This window comes from Epinephelus lanceolatus, chromosome 6 (genome assembly GCF_041903045.1).
Source record: "Epinephelus lanceolatus isolate andai-2023 chromosome 6, ASM4190304v1, whole genome shotgun sequence".
Taxonomy (NCBI): domain Eukaryota; kingdom Metazoa; phylum Chordata; class Actinopteri; order Perciformes; family Serranidae; genus Epinephelus; species Epinephelus lanceolatus.
Window position 1 is genome coordinate 28,897,496 of NC_135739.1, and position 22,528 is coordinate 28,920,023.

At 38.9% G+C, this 22,528-nt stretch overlaps 1 protein-coding gene across 3 annotated transcripts in view; it reads right to left on the reverse strand.

Annotated features, from left to right (window-relative positions):
• The window catches only part of fcho1 (FCH and mu domain containing endocytic adaptor 1), an 88,276-nt gene that overhangs the window by 57,559 nt on the left and 8,189 nt on the right, over positions 1-22,528 (reverse strand). For all 3 annotated transcript variants that reach the window (XR_004501469.2, XM_033622846.2, XM_033622845.2), the window contains exon 2: positions 11,859-11,909. Coding sequence is in view for 2 of the 3 variants with exons in the window: in XM_033622846.2 (XP_033478737.2) it covers positions 11,859-11,885 (27 nt within the window). In the remaining variant the exon portion in view is untranslated. The remainder of the gene's footprint in view (positions 1-11,858; positions 11,910-22,528) is intronic.

Here is a 22,528-nt window from a genome sequence, read left to right on the forward strand (position 1 = left end):
CCTCGCTAGCCAGCACCAGAAATATCAGTCGGTTAAACCAATTAGTGTTTTGTTCATGTACAAGCCCGCTTAACTGTCATGCAGCTGCCCGCCACTAGTGGGGGCTACAAAGCCGTCAGACAGCAGTCTCCCTCACTGCGGTAATACTCAAGTAGACCGGAGTTTTAAAACAGCACAGTGGGAAACTGGAGAGATGTCCTCTCGCAAAACCAGTGCAGTTTGGCAGTATTTTGATCTAGAAAATGAATTCAGCAGCAATTTATCTTTTTTGAGATGTTATATTATTTGTTAACTTAAAGTGAGTTGTGGTCAGATAATGTGCAGGGTTTACATTTATACTGCATAGCGCTAAATGCCTCTCATTTTGGCTGAAATTCAATTATAATTTAGATGTTGTTACATTAAGTTTAAAGTGCTTTCATTTTTGTCATATAATATGCAAGGTTCAATGTGCCACACATTTCAGAGGCAATTTATGCATTTTAGATGTTATTTTAGTGGTTAACTTTTGACTGAGTTGCGGTCTTGTTCACATTCATACTGCACGCCGCAAAGTGTCTCGTACTACAGCAGCATTTAAAATCCAACATGGTTGTTGAAGATTGTGACTGAAGCCTTCAAAGGGCTCTTAATGCATACAATATTTTTGGGACAATGTTTCAAATACTTAATAAATTGTGCTAAATTTTGACTTTTTTTTAGTGTTTTCCTTTTTTAGACAAGTTGACTAGTCTTAATTAATATTTTCATTTAGTCAACAGGGAAATTAGTCGCCAGGAACATCCCTTGTCCATATCACAACGTAAATCAACCTAAGATATATATAGACAACCTATGGTCATGTGGGCTGGAAAACTTATTTGCAGATTCTAATTAATAATGCAAAATATAATCAAAAATTAATCATGATTTATTATTGTCAATAAAGATTTTATTGATCTCTTGTTGAGATTTAAAAGCAACCCAGCAGTATATATAGTAAACAAACAAACAAAAACACATCTTTACCTGCTGAAACATTTCAATCAATGTATACATTACTGCATCAATAATTTTAATCCAATACAATGGCATTCATTATTCTGAAATGGTAATACTAATTTGAATATTTTGATGCTCTTTTAACTGAGTAAATTTTGAATGCACGACTTTTACTTGAAACAGAGCATTTCTACATTGTGGAATCGCTACTTTACTTAAGTAAAAGATCTGAGTATTTCCTCCACAGATGTCTATTCCCAGTGGAAAAAGATGCTTCTTCTAGACTTCTGTTTTTTGCTTTGTGGGTCTTTGTTCTTCCAATTTCAACAGTGTGACCAGGAAAGTGAAGTGTTGCTCAGCTTGGCTCAGGCTTTATAACACAGTGCTTCATTCTCTGGCAGTGTCTAGAGTGGTGCCTTTAGTTCTGGCTATTTGTCAAATCTGCCTTTACAGTCCGTCTGTGACCGGATCCAGTGTCTGGGACATTCCTACGGCCCTTCAATCATATGAAACTAAGGTACTCAGCAGAACAAAAGAGAAAAGACAAAGCTGGAATTAGGCTTCTCCTGGCTCTGAGATGTTCAGTTGTTATAAACAACTAGCAGGTTGTAATTTACATGTAAAGGTAACAACTGTCTATAACTAGCATGAATTATGAGAATTCACATTCACACACACTCTGGACAGCTGCTCATGGTGTCACTAATTTGTTTAAGGTGACTGTTGCAGAAGGTCAGATTAAAATGCATTTGAATTTCTGCACAAGATAAGAACATTTTATCAGTTTTTTTTGTGAGAGAAATAAATCTAAAATTGAACAACAGTTCTAAAAGAAGAGTTCAGTTGTGCCAGAATAATTATTTTTTTCTATAAAATATAATTTTGGGTGTAAAGACATATATTTAAAATATAATTTATATCCAATAACTGGGGAGGAAAGGGCAAAACTGCCCCAAGATGTTTGTCACAGGTACTTGTCAAGGTATTGTGTAAAGTATTTGTCCCACAAAACATGATCAAGGTGCCAAAAAAAAAATTGTGGTTGTGTATGTGAATGTTTCAAACATCACATTCTTCATGCGACTTGAACTACTTTCCATTGGGGCCAAAATTACCACAGGTAAATTACATCAAATTTACCTTCTGTCACATAATTTTTGACAAATGGATCAATATAGAGACTGCATACAATGCAGCTCTGTACGTCACACAATGTAGCTGCAATAAATCAGGCTGCAGTCAAAAGTAGAGCTGAAAACATTCCACCCCTGCATCAGACAGTATATCACCGAGCCATCCCACCAGCAGACTGACCAGTTTGTCAGTGCTGCTGTGAGTTTTAGCTGACTCATAGAAACTTTTTCTGCTGACTGGGCAGGTCGAGCAGACTGAACAAGTCCCACAGCAGAGAGGTGTCAATAACATCAGGAGCAGGTAGCAGCAGCCTGTCATCATTGATGGCTCTCGACTAATTTGCTGTGCAGGCCGATCTGAAAAATTCATCTCTGCATGATGCTGCTGTGTTTCAGAGCAGGATAAGAAGACTGTGTGGATAGTTCCTGGAATGCTGCAGTTATCTTCTTTCATGTTATATGCAATATTTAATGGTGATGGTTAGGGATGTTCCTGACGACTTATTTCCCTGATAATTCAATGGAAGTTTAAAATGATACTAGCTGACTTTTCTAAAAGTAAGAAAACACTCAGAAAACAATCGAAATGGAGCACAATTTATTCTATCAGGTTAAACATCGTCCAAAAAAATATTGCATGTTATGAGCGCCATTTCAAAATTTTAATCACACTTTTCAATAACTAATAGGGCCGTAACGGTACATGTATTTCTGTCGAACCGTTCGGTACGCGACTTTCAGTTCGGCACGACCCCACGACCGAATTATTGGGCGCAGGATATTATTTTATTTTATTTTATTTTAATTCTGTTTTTGCGAGCCGAACCATTTAAAATATCTAGTTCCCCGACAGACATAATTGAGTGACGGACCGAGTCCGACCGTAAATCTCCGCTTTCACTTTGTGCAGCGCGTTCTCGCATTTTGACAACATGGCAAGTGAGCCTGACGAACCTGAAGACCCACCCGCAAACCTTAAGTCCTCCGTTTGGGAACACTTGGTTTCAGGGTAAAATACGAAGATGGAAATAAACAAGTGGACAAGACAAAAGCAGTGTGTCGACACTGCAGAACAGCGGTCGGGTATGTACTTGGAAACACGTCTAACATGCTAACGCATCTAAAGCGACACCACCCGAGTTTGAACGTTAACCGGCACGACTAGAAAAAGCAATCTGGTGCAAACTACGATATCATCGTCGTTTAAAAATAAAGAGCGTTTCCCTGACCATCGCGCTAAAGAAATAATCAACGCCATTGGAGTTGAGTAAAATTGTTTAAGCTGCACTTTAGATATAAGCATGTTTTGTTTACTGCACTTTAACAAAGTGGGAAAGCTAAGTAAGTTGCTAGTAAAACTGAATCTGAGCAGGCTTTAAAGCTGACCAGCTGCACTATACTTTTTATTTTAATTGAGTAAAACTGTTAAAGCAGAAATTTATATTTATATTTTTCATTCAAAAAATGTGTTAAAAAAACAGCAGGATTTTATTTTTCACTTTTATATTTCTATTTTCATTCAAACAATGTGAAAAAGCAGGATTTTATATATATATATTTGTTTCATTCAAAAATTGTGTAAAAAGAGTTAACTGCTGTGGTGGTACGTTTTAATAAGGTTACCAATAAGTAAAAGATATGTAATAGTTGTCTATTTTTTTCATTACTGTACCTAAAAAAACAAACTGTTGTGTACCGAGGTACATACCGAACCGAGATTTTTGTGTACCGTTACACCCCTAATAACTAAATCTTATCTTTTTAAATAATAATAAGTTAAACTAAATAGAATTTCTAGCGACATTTAACTGCTCACATACCTTGTGATAATTTGAATGATCGTGATATATATAACATAATATAGTTTATTTATTGAAAATTAGAATCAGAAATGATCTAGCCTGTACTGTAGATAAAACAATCACATGAGAATGTCTGTTTTTGGCTGATCAAGCGAATTAAATACTTCCGAAAAAACTCCAGGTAATGCATCACATACAGTAAAATCTCTGATGGGTGACAAATTTTTACCCACTCCAATCTGTCAACAACCATTTCATGCTCCAAGTGTCCTATACTCTCCGTTTCTTTATCACACTCTGGAACATGAACACAAATACAGTAACTCTTATATCGATTTCTGTCTGGGCTCCTAATCCAACTTGCCACAGAACAGATCTGCGAGGACCGACGATGAGACAGAACAAAAAGGGCGGACGTTAAAAACAGAGGAGGAGGGGAGGAGAGATAAAATTAGAAAAGAGGCAGAAGCAACTTAGAGGGGGAAACATGGAGAGGAAAAAAAGTTTCACACTGTGTGTTCACTGTTCTTCACCCGGAGAGAAAAACCCCATGACTCAAAGTGACGGGAGGGCAACAACGCTGGCATCATTAAACTGAGAAGCAGGCAATAATAAAAACCCACTGGGCATTGTTTGTTTGTGTGTTTCTGCACACACACACACACACACACACACACACACTTGAAGACAGAAAACAATACTGTAAACTGTACAGTCTCAAAATCCAACAGCTTGCAGATCTTTACTTTTATTCTTTGAAATAGTTCATTTAAATCCCCTTGGATATCACGCAGACTCACAACAAGGACTTTTTTCTGGTCTGTTCACCACTGTAGAGAGAGAATACACAGTCTGTACTGAGAGGAGAGATGGGAATATCATTAAAACCCCTTCTTCAGGTCACCTTAATAATGAATCCAAACATTTCTCAGCTGTGTGTCGTTAATTTCCACCAACTGAGATCCCACCAGAATGAGGCTGCTGTCTGCAGTGAAGCAGTCCAGGCACAAAAGCACAGTTGAAAAGAGTCAAGTTATTCCCTCTCTTCACATTTAAAGCAATGCGATCCTCAAAGAAACCTCAAACTGAATTTCCTAATGATGAGTGAGCTTAACGTTTATAGCAGCATCTCAATTCCAAACTACATACTAAATCTGAGCATGTTTTGAGTATGTAGTGTGTAATAAATATAGTCAAAACAGCCAAAATGCAAACTAAAAAGCCCTTTATTTATGAGTGTGCTGTTGATGGACACTATTGTTCTGCAGTGCAATCAATGCACAAAGAAATGGAGGAGCTGCTGACAACTGCAAAATAATTGTGGAGAAAACAAACAAGCTAGGGCCCTATGAAATCTATTTAAATTTTATCTGAATTTCATTTTTATTTTTCCCAAATTCTGTGTTTTCCATTTTAATTTGTCTGAATACTGTGCTTTACCACTTATGCATTTTTTGTCATCAGATAATGTGATAGATGAATAAAATTTTAAAAATTACATAAGAAATAATTCAAATATAGTTACAAAAAAATATTACATCCTTTTGTAAAACAAAGTGCTTCACATCTGAGCTTCACATCGCTCTGCTCTAAATTTAGCTGTTAGTATGCTGAATTCCTCAGTTTTTTGGATGACAGACTCCAAGGTCCAACAATAACGTTCATTGTCAGGATTTTGTTCTTCAGCAACCTAACATCACAGAATTAAGTAATTTCCCTCACAAGTTGGTGGAATTGTTAGTTAATTGTTAGGGGCACAGGTAACGTGTTTGAAACATGTGAATATAATCCAATAAATCTTATTTCAGTATGCAATTACATTGCACTAACAATTTAATACTGAATGTCGTCTTGTGTATCTTGGGCCACTTCAGCGCAGTTACAGGTCAGTCCAACTTTAGCGGTGGTCAGTTTGACGATGGAGTTGCAAATAATGGCTAGCTTGATACAGAAACAACAGATGCTGCCTCAGGACAACCTGAGAATCACAGATGACAGGACCTGATTCAGCTTGGCCAACTGAGAAAAAGACTGCAGTCAAGCTAGCTGTCACCCGCATCTCAGTGGTCAATGAGCTGCCGCTTGAGTTGGAGACAGACACGGACAGAGCAGAGCAAAGTCTCAGTGAGTAGAGCAGTAACCTCACTCACAATACAGTACAATGTCTGGAAAATTACCTAAATGAAATGACATTTCTTTTCATTTTTGTGCACTGGCCCTATCAACTAGCTGATTGTATTTACTGGCCTGACGTAACTGGCACCGGTGTGTGTGGGGGGCTAGGCCTTGCCCTCAGTGAAACACAGACAGAAGCAGCGTGCCCGTAAATGACACCAAAACATAGCAACATAGTTTTGTCTGTTCATTTAGCTTAGGCGCAGTGAGAACTCACGCTTATAATGTGAGGTAAAGTCCCGATTTTTATAAACTGCATCTACATAAGGCAAATTTCACGAGTTTCTACATTTTACAGCTGATTCCATTTTTACTGTCAAATCCCACAAATCCACTAAATCACAGAGGCCCTAGATAACTTCATAACATTTGTGGAAAAACGTTTTACTGTCTCTTTCCTAACTTTACATGCGATCAGCTCACTGATGTTGGAGTTAGACTGACATGTGATGGCACAAGTATATAGTATAATTTCTTGTTAGTATAAAATGGTTACATATGTTGAATTGTTTCTTACTAACTGCAAAAACTGTGTACAGATAAAGATTAGTTCATAGTTCATACTGTTTACAATTAGTGTGTAGTGTGATATTAGGACACGGCACTTGTAATTGTAGATGGGATCATCTTATAACCATGTGTGCTTGCTAAAAAGGGCATGATAAATGTGGCCTAGAAAATGTACAAAGCAGTATACTGATACATGTATGATGTTACGAGAACCAGGACTGGATTGATCTACTGGGGAGCACCAGGTCAAATATGAGCTGTGGCTGCTATTGACTTTATTTTAGATTTTCTTTGCATCGTTTCTTTCTTTCTCAAATCATTTTATTGATTATACACCAGTATTAAGGACAATAAACAATAACATACAGCATCTAAGATGTCAGAATGAATTGACCTCTGATGCATTGTTTATACTCTGTGTCCTGTTGCCTTTGATGACCCAACAGGACCAGTGCGAATGGCAAATCAGAAGACAAATTGTTTCTGTTTCTGTTTCTGTCACTGAGCTCATGTCAGCCAAATTCTAATAGGGTAGGATTTTTTCTTTTGTTTTGCACTAGACAATGAGCAGCAAGTGATGTATTTGTCTTGCCAACTTCATTTTCAGTCAACACACAAGCTGAGAAGCCTTGCTAAGGACTGTTAATCCAGCCGATTTAAGAGTTGTTAATTCAGTAAGTGAACTTACAACAACTTCAGCTGCATCGGTCCAATAAACACGTGTTGTCATTTCAGTCACCATTCTTCAGTTTAAAATTTTCATGGAAAGACAATGTCTCCATTCTGAATCCCGCTTACTACGCTCTGATTGGTCATCTGTTTCTCCAGACTAAGGAGGCAGCCATTAATAGGCACAACACCAGACTTATTTGAGTCTCTAAACAAATCAGATTCAGGGGTATGGAATAGTGCTGCATGATTAATCTAATCGCAGTTGCAATCGTGATGTCAGGCTGTGCGATTACATAACCGCATAAAAGGCTGTGATTTGCAATTTCATGTAAATAAATGTTAACATGTATGCCTGTGAACGTGACGTCTCCTATAGTGTGTGGAGTTTGTTGACATTATGTCCACAAGCTACCCTGGTGTGTGCAGCAAGTATGTTCAGGGGACCACCCGGCATGCAGCAGTGACCAACATGGACGCTGAAGAGGGAGCATGAGCATGACCATGAACAGGCTGAGTTGGTGGTGGAAAAAACGCAACATCTATAGAAATTTTGGATCCAGGTACGGCGACGTTGAACAGGCAGACATGCTGTGTAAAACTTGCAAGGTTAAAGTCGCCACGTGCCGCGGAAACACAACCAAACACTTGAGACAGCACAGAGAAAAGAACGAAGAATGCATGCTAGTGAAAGCCAAGCCAAGTAACGTTAAAGACAAAGAGACAACTGAATTGTAATTGCAAACGCAAATCGCAATATTGTCCACTAAAATCGCACATTTTTATCAAATCGTGCAGCACTAGTATGGAACCAGGCTTACAGCAGATTTCATAATACCAACAGTGTGCGGTGCATATTCCCATATTTCCAGGCAATCAAATGACCCCAAACTACAGTAGACCTGCAGCCTTTGGAGACATAAGAGTCCAGGACCTGAGGCATGTACCCACTTTATTGGGTGACTATCCATTCTTGATGAGTTCAGAGAATAGTGATACCACAGTAGTGAGTTTTATGAGCCTCCTTTATCATATATGAAAAAAACTGCTGACCTTCCCCATCATCTCTCATGAGCAAATTGTGATGTGTTGCATAAATTGTTTCTGAAAATGAAAACTCTAAATTCCATGAATAACTAAACAGCACTAATCCTTTAAGAATTTCTATTCCTGAGACTTAACAGAGCCTTAAATTACTAAAGATGTACTTAATTATAGCTGATGGTCCCCCTGTGGGCCATGACCGCAGCTCTTACATAGTTAATGGGAAAGGACGGCGGGCTATGAGGAGGCTTTTGTGAGCGTCCGTGAATGTTCTTGTTCAAGACGAGGCTCTGTGTGTGCGGCATGTTCCCGAGCGGCTGTGTTGCCTAATTAACTGAAGGGTTTGTATTACACAGCTATTTGTGTGTGAAAGAAGGCTGGATGGGAAACATGGTTATGAATATGTACAGTACATGAAGGTACACAAATAACACATATAAGCTTAAATGATTAAAAAAAAAAGTAGGTGTATTTCAGGAGCTGTGACAAAGCCTAAAATTTAATCGTCTCTGTGATACAGAAGCACAGCAGTTCTCCAGCCTCGTCTGTCTGCCTGGCTGAAATTCTGCTGCATGACTCTGTCTGCCTGCTTCCCTCCCCGCCAGTTTGCTCTCATTTTGCTTTTTCCACTTGCCTCTGTGCCTGCAGACCTGCTTGTCTGCTACTCTGCCTGCAGCACAAAGACTGCAATATCCATGGATCACAGAGGGATGCAGGCAATAAAATAGACATTAAAAAAACACTGCACGACTGCACAAAGACACCAACAGCCACAATTACAAAGCTCACAATATTATTCATTAATCAAAGACGCACATGCATAACCACAAACAGAGTGTTCTGAGTACCATTGTCTTACTGTGTCTTGCTTTAACCTTTAATTATGAATAACTCCACTTTTCTAATCAGCTTAATTCTGCGGGATGCTGACATTGACAGACAACCATTTCTTGGCCTCAGGTACAAAAACCTGGATACAGGCTCAGTAAGGGGAAAAAAATACTCTTATTTAACAACCTTATATGTTCTAAAAATCCTTGTGGTTACATTTGCTCATTGCCCAAGCTGAATTTAATTTCTGTGTCTGAATTAAAACTCAGAGCACTTCACTTTATAGTTCAACTACTAAAATATTACTGAGGACTTTTCAGAGTGTGATGAGGCAAGGTAAGAAGTAGGGCGGACCTGAAATAGATGAACCAGGTGTGCAGGGACAAAGCGAAGAGGAGAAAGTGAGGATGGAGGAAAAAATGAGGGAGGGAAAGAGACCTTATAACAGCTGACAAAGTCACTGGGGGATGAGGGTGGTGTTGGGGGGAGATGAAAGAGAGATATCCCTCCTCCACTTAACACAACTATAAAAAGTTGCTAATGAGGCCATTGATTACTGCACAAATGAATCTAATTAATGCCAATATTGACAAGCATTGCGGTATGGTGTTACCAGTTTAATAGGGACACTTGCAAAATCTAAAGCATTCTCACAGCATATAAGAAATCCTAACTTAACAGGGCTCATGATGATAAACTTTTGGTTGACATTGTATTAGAGAGATGTTGATTCAACTCTATGGTCATGATTGATTATACGGTTAGAATATTAATACATAGGAAATCTGGGGGGACACATGGAAACATCAGGCGCCAGGATCAACTTTCTGCCATACTATGTGTTTGAGTTTCTGTGTTTTCTAAAACTGTGTCTTTGCAAAGACAGAGACTAGAGCTGGGTATCAAAGCTGAACACTTTCTGAGCACTGACAGAAATATGTCCATAGAAAAGTGTCGTATTGGCGACACACAGGCAAGTTGACACTGATTGCAAATGTTAGAGTAAGCCTGATTGTGTTTAAAAAAAAAAAAAAAAAAAAAATCAATGGAAACATGCGATTAGCTTAATTTTACCTGGTGTGGTGCAAACTGACATAAAGACATGTCTGTGGTGTGAATCGAACTTAAGTGTAAAATCTGAACTTATTCTGGGGCTTTATGAATGTGTGTCATAAAAGTACAAAGACAACAGGAGAAATGTAAAGAGAGCAGAGGAGAATATCAGAAAGAGTGGGAGTTTCTGTTGAGTTCTCGGGTCGGTCAGAGGCTGAACGGAGCACAAACAAACACAGCTAAACTCCCACACATATGGACAAAGCTTCCATTTCTGGCTAGCTTACAGTAAACGTAGGTACAGTTGATATTTTGGCTGTTTGAGGTGACCAAACACAAACGGTCTAGAGGTCAAATTTGTTGTCTGAACACACCTTTAGGGTTTTTTTTTCAAACCTTAGACTACTAGATTTTGTTTTTGTAGAGTTTTTTGTTTAACCCTAACACATTAAGCAGTTTGGTGTATTCTTGTAAAGTACAAAACTTCCTCTAGAGCTGCCGCTTGAAAGTCAGAGATTCTAATCATCAGTCGGAGACCCCTTTGTCGACTGAAATTGCTTCAAGTTCAGCAGTCAGATTTTTTTGGTTGTTGTTTTTTGTTAGTGTGCTTTGCAGTGTACTTTTGGGGACGTTTTGGTCCCCAGACTTCGCTGCAGGGTGAGCACTCTTGACTTTCATGCTGCTCTTAGGTACACATAGCTGGGGACACGATGCAGCAGCACAAAGAAGGAGAGACTCTGCCCCATTAGGCTTCGAGATAACATTTTCTCCTCTCTCTCTTCTGCTTAGAGGTGGTGAACTTATAGCTCATAGTAACCTAATGGGACACAGTGTCTGTCTGGCCTTTGTTTGATATCTAGTGTTGGCAAACATTTCTGATCCATGATTAGCACTTTTAGCTTGTTTACCATATTACCTGAATGCCACTGTCGCACTGAGCCTGTTCAAACTTTAAAACTTTATATGGAGGGGGTTAAAAAGAACTGTCTAATATTTGTACTGAGCAGCCAAATCTGATTTTTCTGACATAATTCTGAGTCAGGTGCAGCCCTAGATTGTTCAAACAAGTTTATAATGCCCAAACTAAAGTACTGTTATGGTGTGGTGCTGAAATGCAGGTATCATACTGGCCCTAATGACAAAACTATGTTACACATATTAGAGACCACAGAGTTATACCAAACAAGTAAAAGGATTTAGCTTTAAGAATTTCCCTGAAATAAGTAACAGCTACGTTAAAAGCATTTGAAACTGCTCCAGAAAATAGCCTTTTACATTATTAATACTGCAGAAAGTGATACTGTCTCTGCCAACAAGAATTATCTCTATGACACTGCTCCCCATGTAGCAGAAAGTAAGCAGATTGCTCAATACAAAATCGATCTCTATTATTTGCAAGTGAGTGGAGGAGGGAGACAGCTAGCGCTTCCTGTGCATCCCTGACGAGCAGCAGGGAGCCGGAGGCTCGGCTGCTTGGCTGAGAATATAAATGAAAAGCTCAGTGACTCATGGTTGTGATTCAGCTGTAACAGGTGAATAAGTAATATGTGGCTTAAGATGTAAAAGACCGATCAATGTAGCCATCAATGGCATATGTCCATCTGCATAATATACATCATTATACTGACTCATTTCCAGGTGTTTTCAAGATGACACTTACCCAGAAGTTGTTCTTAAAGAGGGCCATCTTCACTCAGAGATTCACAGCAATCTATAAAAAGAGGCAGAGAAAAAGAAGTAGAGCGGCATTAGAGAGGAAGATGGCATTAATACTTTTCCTTCACTTGACCTTCATTTCCTCCACGTCACAGTCTAAGTGCTTGGGATTTTAACCTCAAGGATGTCTTTTGAATTCCTTGTAAAAATCTGTGAGGTGTTTATATTCAGCCTCTTCTCTGCCCCCTGACAATAAACTACAGAATCAAAGTCTCAGGAAATAACACACAAACAAGCTTCCAGAGAATCCTAACTTTATAAAAACTCCCCGGACACCTTCAGTGCAGGAAAGGAGCTCCTGAGGGAGGACAGAGGAGAGCTTAACAAATGACTTCAAAGGATAAACTCAGAGGATGCAGGGCGCTGAGGAAGGAAGCAGGGAGGAGGAGTGACAGGGGAGATGGGGGAGGAGGGGGAGGGAATACAGAGGAGAAGATAAATCGATGGAGGGAGCGAGGCAGGAGAAGCGGAGGTAGCCACCGAGGAGATAATCACAGCTTGTGAAACTGGAGGCAGCAGCACTCTGCTCTGATTGGCTGAGTCATCCTCTGTCACATGCTGCTGCTGATAGCTCACATCTGTGACTGCATTCATATCTGCCAGCTGAATACCATTATTAATGCTCCCTTCTGTATAACAACCGCTTTGTTTATTTACTATTCAAAACTGCAATGTGTGATGGAAAAGATGACGTTTATTTATCTTACTCAGAGTGCAAAAACATCACAGTAGTGACAACTTAGCACTAAAGAAAAAATGATGATGATGCTGTTATCAGCAGCTGGTTAGTTTAGCTTAGCACCAAGACTAGTGACAGCTAACATGAAAGGTAACAACATCAGCTTATTTATTAGTCATATTTCCTATATGTTGGGTATGATCATATACAGTATGGTAGGGCTGGACGATTAATAATTAAATTTTCATGTACGACTTTGGCTTTCAACAATTCTGAAAAAAAGATCATTGAGATGAAACAATTATTGGGCTGAAATCTGTTTCGCGTAGATGCTCCTGTGTTGTGTTATGAATCCAGCGTGCTCTTTTCCTTTAATACAGTGCGCTTTCGCCCCTCCCTAAAAGCCCAAACTTACTCTCAGCCAGGCTGTGGCAGGTTTAGTTCACCTTGAGCCTGTTTTTCAGTAGAATTATATTAAGGACTCAAGTTCAAGAAAATCGACCTTTTGAGAGACAAAAAAATTGTAACTCAATGTCATGTTAAATAATCAGGATCTCAACACCAACCAAAATAATCAGGATAATAATTTTTGCCACAATCGAGCAGGCCTACTGTACATGTTATGTGGAGTGATATATTCAGTTCAATTCAATGATCCACAATTCAATAGTATAGTGAAGCAAAGCACATTGATACATCATCATCTTTAAGATACGCCTTTATTTTGAAATTTCCATGGCATGTCTGTGTCACCATTTCTGTTCAAGCGCACCTCTTTCCAAAACATTCAAACAGTGCTGGTGGCCTGACGCCAGGCAGACAGTGGTAGGCAGCAAAGAAAAAGACAATGAGGATATTTACAGACATCTCATTTCAATCGCAGGGCCCTGAATCAAATCGAAATTGTTATATCAGCAAATATCGTATTATTGTCCGTAGAATTGAAAAAAATAATATATCTTGATGAAACTTGTGATTTACGCTGCTAATGTGTACAGTATGTAAGCAATGACTGCTGTGGTGCTCTTACAATTGTTGTTTAAACTATACCTAGCTCTTCTTTTGCCACAAACAAATTGGTGACAACCTAAAGCACATACTTTCTGCCAACTAAAAATGTCTTTTTGCATAAAAAACCTTCTTGATATGAGGTGTTTCAAAGAGAAAACATAAGTCATGTTGCAGCTGATCTTTCATGAACTGGCTATTAGTTAGAGGTCTGTTATTTTGATAGGCAGCACAACAAAGTAGCAGAAGATTCATTTACACAGTGAATATGTTGCAGATATACATGCTTTACTTTTTGCTAACATAACTCAACAACATTTGTTTAAGAGGCAGTAAGCCATCACAAGGATTTCACAACAACTAGACTGAGGAGGTATTTGTGGACATTTAGTCATTTCATTTCTAGTCATTTATTTTTTTGATACTATTTTATAATGTAGGACATGACCTTGAATTAGATTCCATCCCTTAGCTCACTTTTAAAATGTCCGATTCTAACCTACAAAGTCATAAAAATTAAAAAGAAAGTCACAAAGGAACAAAACCTTAAAAGACACTTTTAATTGGCTGACGTTCAGTAGGGAATATATTGTAGCAGCAGCTGAGCCTCTACCTCCTGACCCCCTACTCACACACACACACACACACACACATACAAAAACACTAGAATGCGGTCCTGCCTTTTCCAAGAGAATCCATGCAAGTGTTTCCCCAGGGCTGCCCTCACACAGGGATTCTGTTTTTCTGCTGAATCTGTATGTGTGTGTGTTTGTTGGTATGTGTGTGTGTGTGTGTGTGTGTGTGTGTGTGTGTGTATGTGCGTGTTGACAACAGCCCTTTACCTGCATTGGCACAGCCTCAGCCCAGACCTGGTGACCTGGCAGTAGGCAGCCACAATGCACACACACAAACAAACACAGCAAGACCTATCAAACACACACATGCACACACCCTCACACCTTGTTAATTAGCTCAGCAGTGAGACTGGAGGCCCCTGCAGACGGCATTCTGTTTGGCAGAGCAGGTTAGCTCTGCACGAGAGAAAGGTACAGAAGGACAGAAATATTAAAGGTCAGAGCTTGGTGATAATTCAGTATTACCATTTATTGACTTTTAGTGGTATGGTAGGGTGACAGTATGATCATATCCTGTAATGATTCAAAGCACACTGTAATTAAAAACTAACTAAATTAGTGACTTAAGTTTTTCTTTTACATGTGTGGCAAGATTTGTCTGATGTCATGCATAACTTTGATAATGAATAATGTAAGAAATATTTCTGTGCACCACATGATGTTTTATCAAGGACAACCCTGTCAACATGAGGTACTCTAAACAGAAAATACAGGCTCATGCAGTCGGTCATGTCTGATTTTTATGTCCTAATTTATAGTTTTACCACCATAAGAGACTTCTGGACTTGACCACGGGCTGATTGGTTGACTGAACTGGTTATCTATCACTGGAAAGTGTGGATTTATTTTATTTATCCCTTATTAAGCCAGGAAGGTCCCATTGAGATAGATCTCTTCTTCCAGTGAGTCTTCACAGTATCTTAACAACATGTTGGCAATAACTATTTGTACTTTCAAAAGGCATTTTGAATACTTATATTTCCTTTAACTAGTTTAACTTTAGAAAAACAAAACATTGACACTGAATGAGTAGTTAGAGACAGTTCTTTCACTGTATGTACCTTTTACTGAACTGCAAATGAAAAGTGTGTCACTTATCTGTAATGCAGTATATTAGACCAGGAAAAGACGAAACTATGTGGTGTCTTGACATTATCGTCACCAAAATTCCATCTAATACCTAATTTGATTGATAACAATATTGGTATTAAGTCCATATTTCACCAGGCTCTGCAGAATATGTAGGCCTAAAACCATACACAAACCAAAGACAAAATTGAACACAGCCAATCAGTGAAGAGAGATTTCTAAAGGTCACTAGCCCACTGCCAATAAATGCAAAATACCCACACAGCAGGACTATGATCCAGACCCAACTAGCAGATGGTTTTCAGGGGAGCAGAGAGAGGGGACAGAGGGAAGACCACAGATAAAAACAGACACACCATGATGGTGAGGGATTACAGAAGCCTCTTGTTTTCTTCTTATGACAGCCTGGTGCGCCATATTGAAACATACTGTAGACCTGAGCTAATTAGCCATTTTGTTTTAATCCTCACTGTTGTGACACGACATGATCCAGAAACAAAGACATAGAGAGAGGTGTGCGCTGGGACCCCATGCGGATAGTAGCCACGGTGGGATGTATAGAAGTAGCTGACATCCAGCATTCTCCATCTGGTTTCAACTAAACGTTCGGCTGTGCTCTGAGGCAAACAAAGCAGCCCGGAGAAGAAGTGGGACACACTGTGACCTTGATTCCTCAGGCTCAAGATCATTTTTTACTCAGAAATTAAATGCCCGCACAACTGTTAGTCTTGCTGTGTGTGTCCCCATGCACACATGGTTTAATCACAACAGCAAATGTCAACCTAATGTTGACATACAAAACTGTAAGAAACCTAAACAGACAGAGACACCCACAAACAACTTAAATAAATGCATTTTGAGTATTCTGACTCTCAGTGTGTTTACTTAAAAGACAAGCATCAGGACAGGAATGTTCTTTATAAACTGGTGGCTGATGTATTATCCTGAGATAAATGAGAAACCGAAATTATTCATAGTGTCGTTCCAATAATGGAATTTCAACTGATAATTCAGCCCAATACCGTGACGCCTTTTCTTACAACAGCTACTGGTCCTCTGTGAGTGCAAATGAACACTGCAGGTGTAATCAGGTCACCGGCAGAAAGATACATTTATATTAGTCATGATGCTGCATGGTAGCACTTAAAGGAGGAAAAAGTAAAGGAAGAAGTAGGGTGTCCCAAAAAAATGCCATTTCTTCTGTTAACAACAAGTTAATTACAAAAATTGTACTGAAAGTAAGAAACAAACAGGTCAATCCCAAACTTAGTGCTTCACAGATTTCATTTCTTTCTTAACCAATAAATCACAGCTAATTGTAGACATGCTGCAAACAAGTTGTTTCAAATGAACCAGAATTCTTAGAAAATTCATTTGTTCATTGATGCAGAAGTTAACACAGACCAGCGAGGAACAAATCAACATCTGTAATAGTCCACTCAAATTAATTTCAATGTAAGTTATATAATACAAGGGATGTGCACAGTTAGTCAACTAAATGATTAATCATTGCTATCCTTACTAGTCAGCACTAGAAATACTATTCTGTTGAACTATTTATTAAAATTGTTATTTTATGTGATTGCATTTACCCCACAAAAATACCAATTTAATAATCAGTCACGTTGAGTTGTCACGTGAGTTGTTGCCATGTTCTGTAGGATAATGTGCAATGTTCATAATGCCCAGTGCAAAGTGCAATACATTTCAACGGCATTTTACAAATTGATTTTGTTATGGAAAAATGTGATTACCAGAACCAAATGGCTCTTAAAATGTACACAATATTTTTGTGGACAATGCATAACCTTATAGATGAAATTGTGCTCCATTGTGACTGTTTTGTGTGTTTTCTTAGTTTTAGATTAGTCGCGGAGTCTAAGTTTAGACATACGTTTAAATATGAGAGGTATTAGTTGTTGGTAACGTCCCTAACAATAACAGAAATGCAAGAATTGTTCCAAAAAACAGAAGCAGAGGCCAAGATGTGCTCAATTAGTTTCCCATGCAGTAAATGCAGGGAACCTTAAGATGCTTGAAAAAAAAATGGTCACAGGAAACGGTGGTCATCAGGCACTTCAAGTCAGAGCAAGGTTCAAGGAGAAGATACTATGGCCCAACCGATATGGATTTTTTGGGGCCGATGCCGATTCCGATATTATGGAATAAAAAAATCTGATAACCGATATATTGGCCGATTAAATTTTTACGTTTTTCAATTTAAAAACCCCCGAAATATATGTTTTTGATGGCTTAAATATAGTTCAAACACTCGTTACAAAGATATAAATTGAAGGAAGAACATTTTACTATTTTCAAATACTTTTATTATCAGAAATTGTGTGGAACAAGCAGCATATGAACAATTTGAACACAAAATAAATCAAAAATATGATGTGCAAAAAGGCAGTAAACCTCTGGGAAATAAAATAATCATGCAAAGTCTATATGAATTAAGACATTCACATGTATGTTCACAGTACCAGAGTTCTTCTTATTATTGCCAATTTAACAGAGGTAGGTTATAGTGCAAAAAGTAACACAAGGACATCATTTCTAAGTAAAACACCATATTCCCTGTTAACATCGGCGTCAATCGGCCAACTTTTGGCCGATTGCCGATAATTCTCTAATGGCTATAATCGGCCAATTAAATCGGCCAGCCGATAAATCGGTCGGGCCCTAGAAGGTACACTAAAGAGTCTTTAGTAGTCTGGTGTATCATTTAAAATGTCAACCAGTTTCAGTCTAATAGGATCTTTCTCAAGGTGGAAAACATACACAAGACTTAGAGTCCACAGGCATTCTAGCAGCTAAATGAGGTATTGAGTTATCAATTTTAAGTTGCGGAATCACCACAATTTTAACAAGTCATCCTCAGTAAGACATCAATGTCTGTTACACACCTCATGGCAGTCCATTATTAAGCTATTGAGACATTTCAGCTTTAACCTTCTTTGGTTCAGGAACAGCTTTTCACACATTTGTTTCATTTAAATGCAAACTACATGAAAAAGACTACTATCCATGTCTGTCCTGTGTCCCTACCTCTGTTTATATTTAATCATGCTAGATCGATTCCTTGTTTTTTATGCTAAATGATCATGTGTGGCGGGTCTTAGAGTCACACCAGGGAGCATGGCGCAAGAGGAAGCAGCAGCACAGACAGTACAGTAAGAAAAGAAACTGTGTTTGAGGTGAGGATCATATCATTAACAGACACACAGCAGGCCAGTCAGAGATACAAGGCAATCAACCTTATCAATGGAGACACACTAACCCCTACTCCTGCTCTCTGCCACCCTCACACTGCCTGACAACACACAGATGGCTGCCGTAGAAAAATAGGACTGAAGAAAAGCAGATGGGGAAGAGTGAAAGAAAGACAGATAAACACCATCCACAACCCATTTAATTCCTGCAGGAAATAAATGGTGCATCACCTCCGCCCATATTAAGCATTTCTGGTTTTATTTCCCTTTCCTCTTTCTTTTGCCAGAGAGCAAGCGACTACCAGATGTCTCTTTGAAGGAGGGGAGGGAGACACAAACTCCCGCCTTCTCACCACCTCCACCTGCCTCCCTCCCTCCTATGGGTGAGAGAGGAGATGAGAAAGGTTGGACAGGAATTACACCCCATGACTCCCCTAACGCTGTTGGTGAAAGCGCCGGAGTACAGCCTCCTCCTCTGGCTCAAAGAGCAAAATAAAAAGGGAACTGGGTTAAATGTAATGACACAGCGGAGTGTGGAATAAAGATGCTTCACTAACCTCCGAGCAGGCACATTTGTCACAAGCTCACGGGGCAAAGCAGGAGGGAGATAGAAATGACACAAAGGAATTGAGGGAAAAAGGAAAAGGACAGGTAGAGGTGAAAAATAGAGAAGTGAGGCCAGGTGGGCGGATGGTGAGACTCAGAGATAAAACAAACACAGCCGTATTGCAGAATCAAAGAGGTAAACATAAACAAGCCTTCAAACGAGTGAAGGGCAAGATGAAGACATGAGACAAAAAAAAAGAAGTGACATGGAGGCTGTGGCAGAAGTAGGATGGATTTAAAAAGTGTTCCCTAAAACATGCAGCAAAAGATTCAAAGCCAGGCTGAAGAGAGGTACGTTCAAAATAACATTAAATCAAAAAGGGATTATGACAGTTTGGTGAATCCTGTTTGCTAAAATCTATGTCCGTAATCTATCTCAGCTCACAAACTGCTGGTTTCCATTAGTACCAAAACAATTAGTTGCATACTCAGTCAATCATGCAACCATGCAAGCAACTCTGTGCAGCTCTACTTTAAAGAAACGCTAACATCAGTATGCTAAGAATGACAATGCTAACATGCTAATGTTTTTCACTGCTGGAAAGATGGTCTTTTCATAAAACCAGGCTGCCTATGCAGTAGAAAGACACAAATACATTTTAAATTGGTGTCATACATGACCAGAGAAATCAGAGAAAAAGGGCTGTGGCATTTGCTTTTTCTCGAGAGGTATAAACTCTACAACTACCCGAATGCACTGCGCCACAGCGCACCAATAAATGCTCACACTGGTAGGTGACGTAATGCAGCTTCGTCGTTTTGACACAGGAAACAATACAGAGGCCAGCTGGTGACAAACAATCTCAAATTACAGTTGAACAGTAAGTGAAAATATGTTTTTTAAAACATTTGAGGTGAGAAATCAGCAACAGTGACAGAATTTTGATTCATATTTTATCACCGCTGCTTAGTTTTACCACTTTATCTCATTTTAGCCTCTGTTTTTATGGAGGGAAACAGTATGGAGCCCATTTCTTGTTCACAAACTCTCACCTTAAAACCAAACAGTGCACTAAAATATGTTTCTGAGGGCATTTTAGGTGAGAAATAGGCAATACAGTAACAGGATCTTGGTTTATATTTGATCAACACAGCCTAGGTTTTACTGTTTGATCAGAGTTTGGTCTGAGTTTGAGAGAAAGGAGAAATCCACCTCTATACTCTCCGTGTCCATAATGGCAGGCATAAAAAGTTAAGGAATCCCCAAAGTGACTGACAAGTGGTGATAACTCATTCAATTCTAAATTCTGTGGATTTACCCATTGCATTTCAAACATCATTGGGGTTTGGACTATTAGTTGGATAAAAACATGCCATTTGAGGACATTCCCCTGGGCTCTGGGAAACTGTTTATCACTATGCAAGTAATGATTCACAAAAGTAATCAACAGATTGACCGATAATGGAAATAAGTTGTTGCGTCCCTGGTGTCCATATGTTTTGTAAAAATATATTCAGCCATTAATATTTGAGATACCAGCAATGCAGTCAAACTTCTCTTTCTCATGTGCAGGTGTGAGGCGCCGAGAGAGGTAGGACAAGGACAAACAGTCTGAATTTATGGAGCAGCTGGAGGCTTACGGAGAAGTCTACTGCACTGCAGATCGACTCGTCTGTCCCTCAGTATTAGTTTTAAACCTGATGTGGTGAAGCGTGGAGGGGAGATCATTTTGTGTCAGGCCTAATTTCCCCTTCACTGCCACCACACAGCCTTCTGCACTCCTCTGCCACATCTTCCAGTGTAGGATGACTCACTGCTGTGGCTGTTAATTTAGTGCAAAACTTTACTGTGGACGTTTAGTTTCTTTCATGAATACAAAACCTATGTGGGTTGTTATGATCAATCAAGCTCCAATATGGGCTTTCAGTTCGTCTGTACTGAGTGATGTCATTCAAAAAAGTTGTCAGAACAGATTTTTGGCACAAAAAGGGGAAACAAAAAGGCTATTTCTGCAACCGAACTCATCTGTCTGCAGATCACAATTGACTGTCGGGACAAACACATAAACTCCAGGGGGATCGGGAGCAGTGAATGCTTGACCTTTGGGGACAACATATGGTGAAGCTCAAAAGGTCGACTTACAAATGATTCGAAGCTTTCAATGCATCTCATGGTCTTCATTCAGTGAACAGAGCTGGCTCAGAAGTCATCACATGACCTGAATGTGAACTTTTGGTCACATGATAACAAGTGGTCATGTACAGGGGAAACATTCTTTAACCACCATTTTAATTACAATATTACTTATTAGAATTATTTCATTACAGGCTATATTTATTATATTTGATATGCAGATTATTATTTCTTTAAGTTTTTTTTTGTTGGTATTTCTTAGGAAAGAAATAGGAAAGGCAAAGGGCCCTGGTTGGACTTGAACACTGTCCACTGCAGTAAGGACTCAGCCTTAATGGTACCTGCTATACCTGGTGAGCTAGTAGGACACTGCAATTTGCAGATTATTTTCAGGATTAAATCAATTACATTTTTTAGAAAATAGACAAAAATGCCATGACAGTATCACATCACCCACTGGGGCATCTTAAAATTTTGTCTTTGTTCTGACCATCAGTGCAAAACCTGAAAATATTCAGTCCACCTATCATATTTAACCAGTAATAACAACATAAATTTTCATTTTAGAAGCTGAAAACAGACTGTTTAACATTTTTACTTAGTGATCCAGAAGGTACTATGGCCCAACCGTTATGGATTTTTTGGGCCGATGTCAATTCCGATATTATGGAATAAAAAAATCTGATAACCGATATATCGGCCGATTAAATTTTTACGTTTTTCAATTTAAACACCCCCCCCCCCCCTCAGAAATTGTGTGGAACAAGCAGCATATGAACAATTTGAACACAAAATAAATCAAAAATATGATGTGCAAAAAGGCAGTAAACCTCTGGGAAATAAAATAATCATGCAAAGTCTAAATGAATCAAGACATTCACATGTATGTTCACAGTACCAGAGTTCTTATTATTGCCAATTTAACAGAGGTAGGTTATAGTGCAAAAAGTAACACAAGGACATCATTTCTAAGTAAAACACCATATTCCCTGCATTTTATTAATGATGAAAATATAAGCGTTAACATCGGCGTCAATCGGACAACTTTTGGCCGATTGCCGATAATTCTCTAATGGCTATAATTGGCCAATTAAATCGGCCAGCCGATAAATCGGTCGGGCCCTAGAAGGTACACTAAAGAGTCTTTAGTAGTCTGGTGTATCATTTAAAATGTCAACCAGTTTCAGTCTAATAGGATCTTTCTCAAGGTGGAAAACATACACAAGACTTAGAGTCCACAGGCATTCTAGCAGCTAAATGAGGTATTGAGTTATCAATTTTAAGTTGCGGAATCACCACAATTTTAACAAG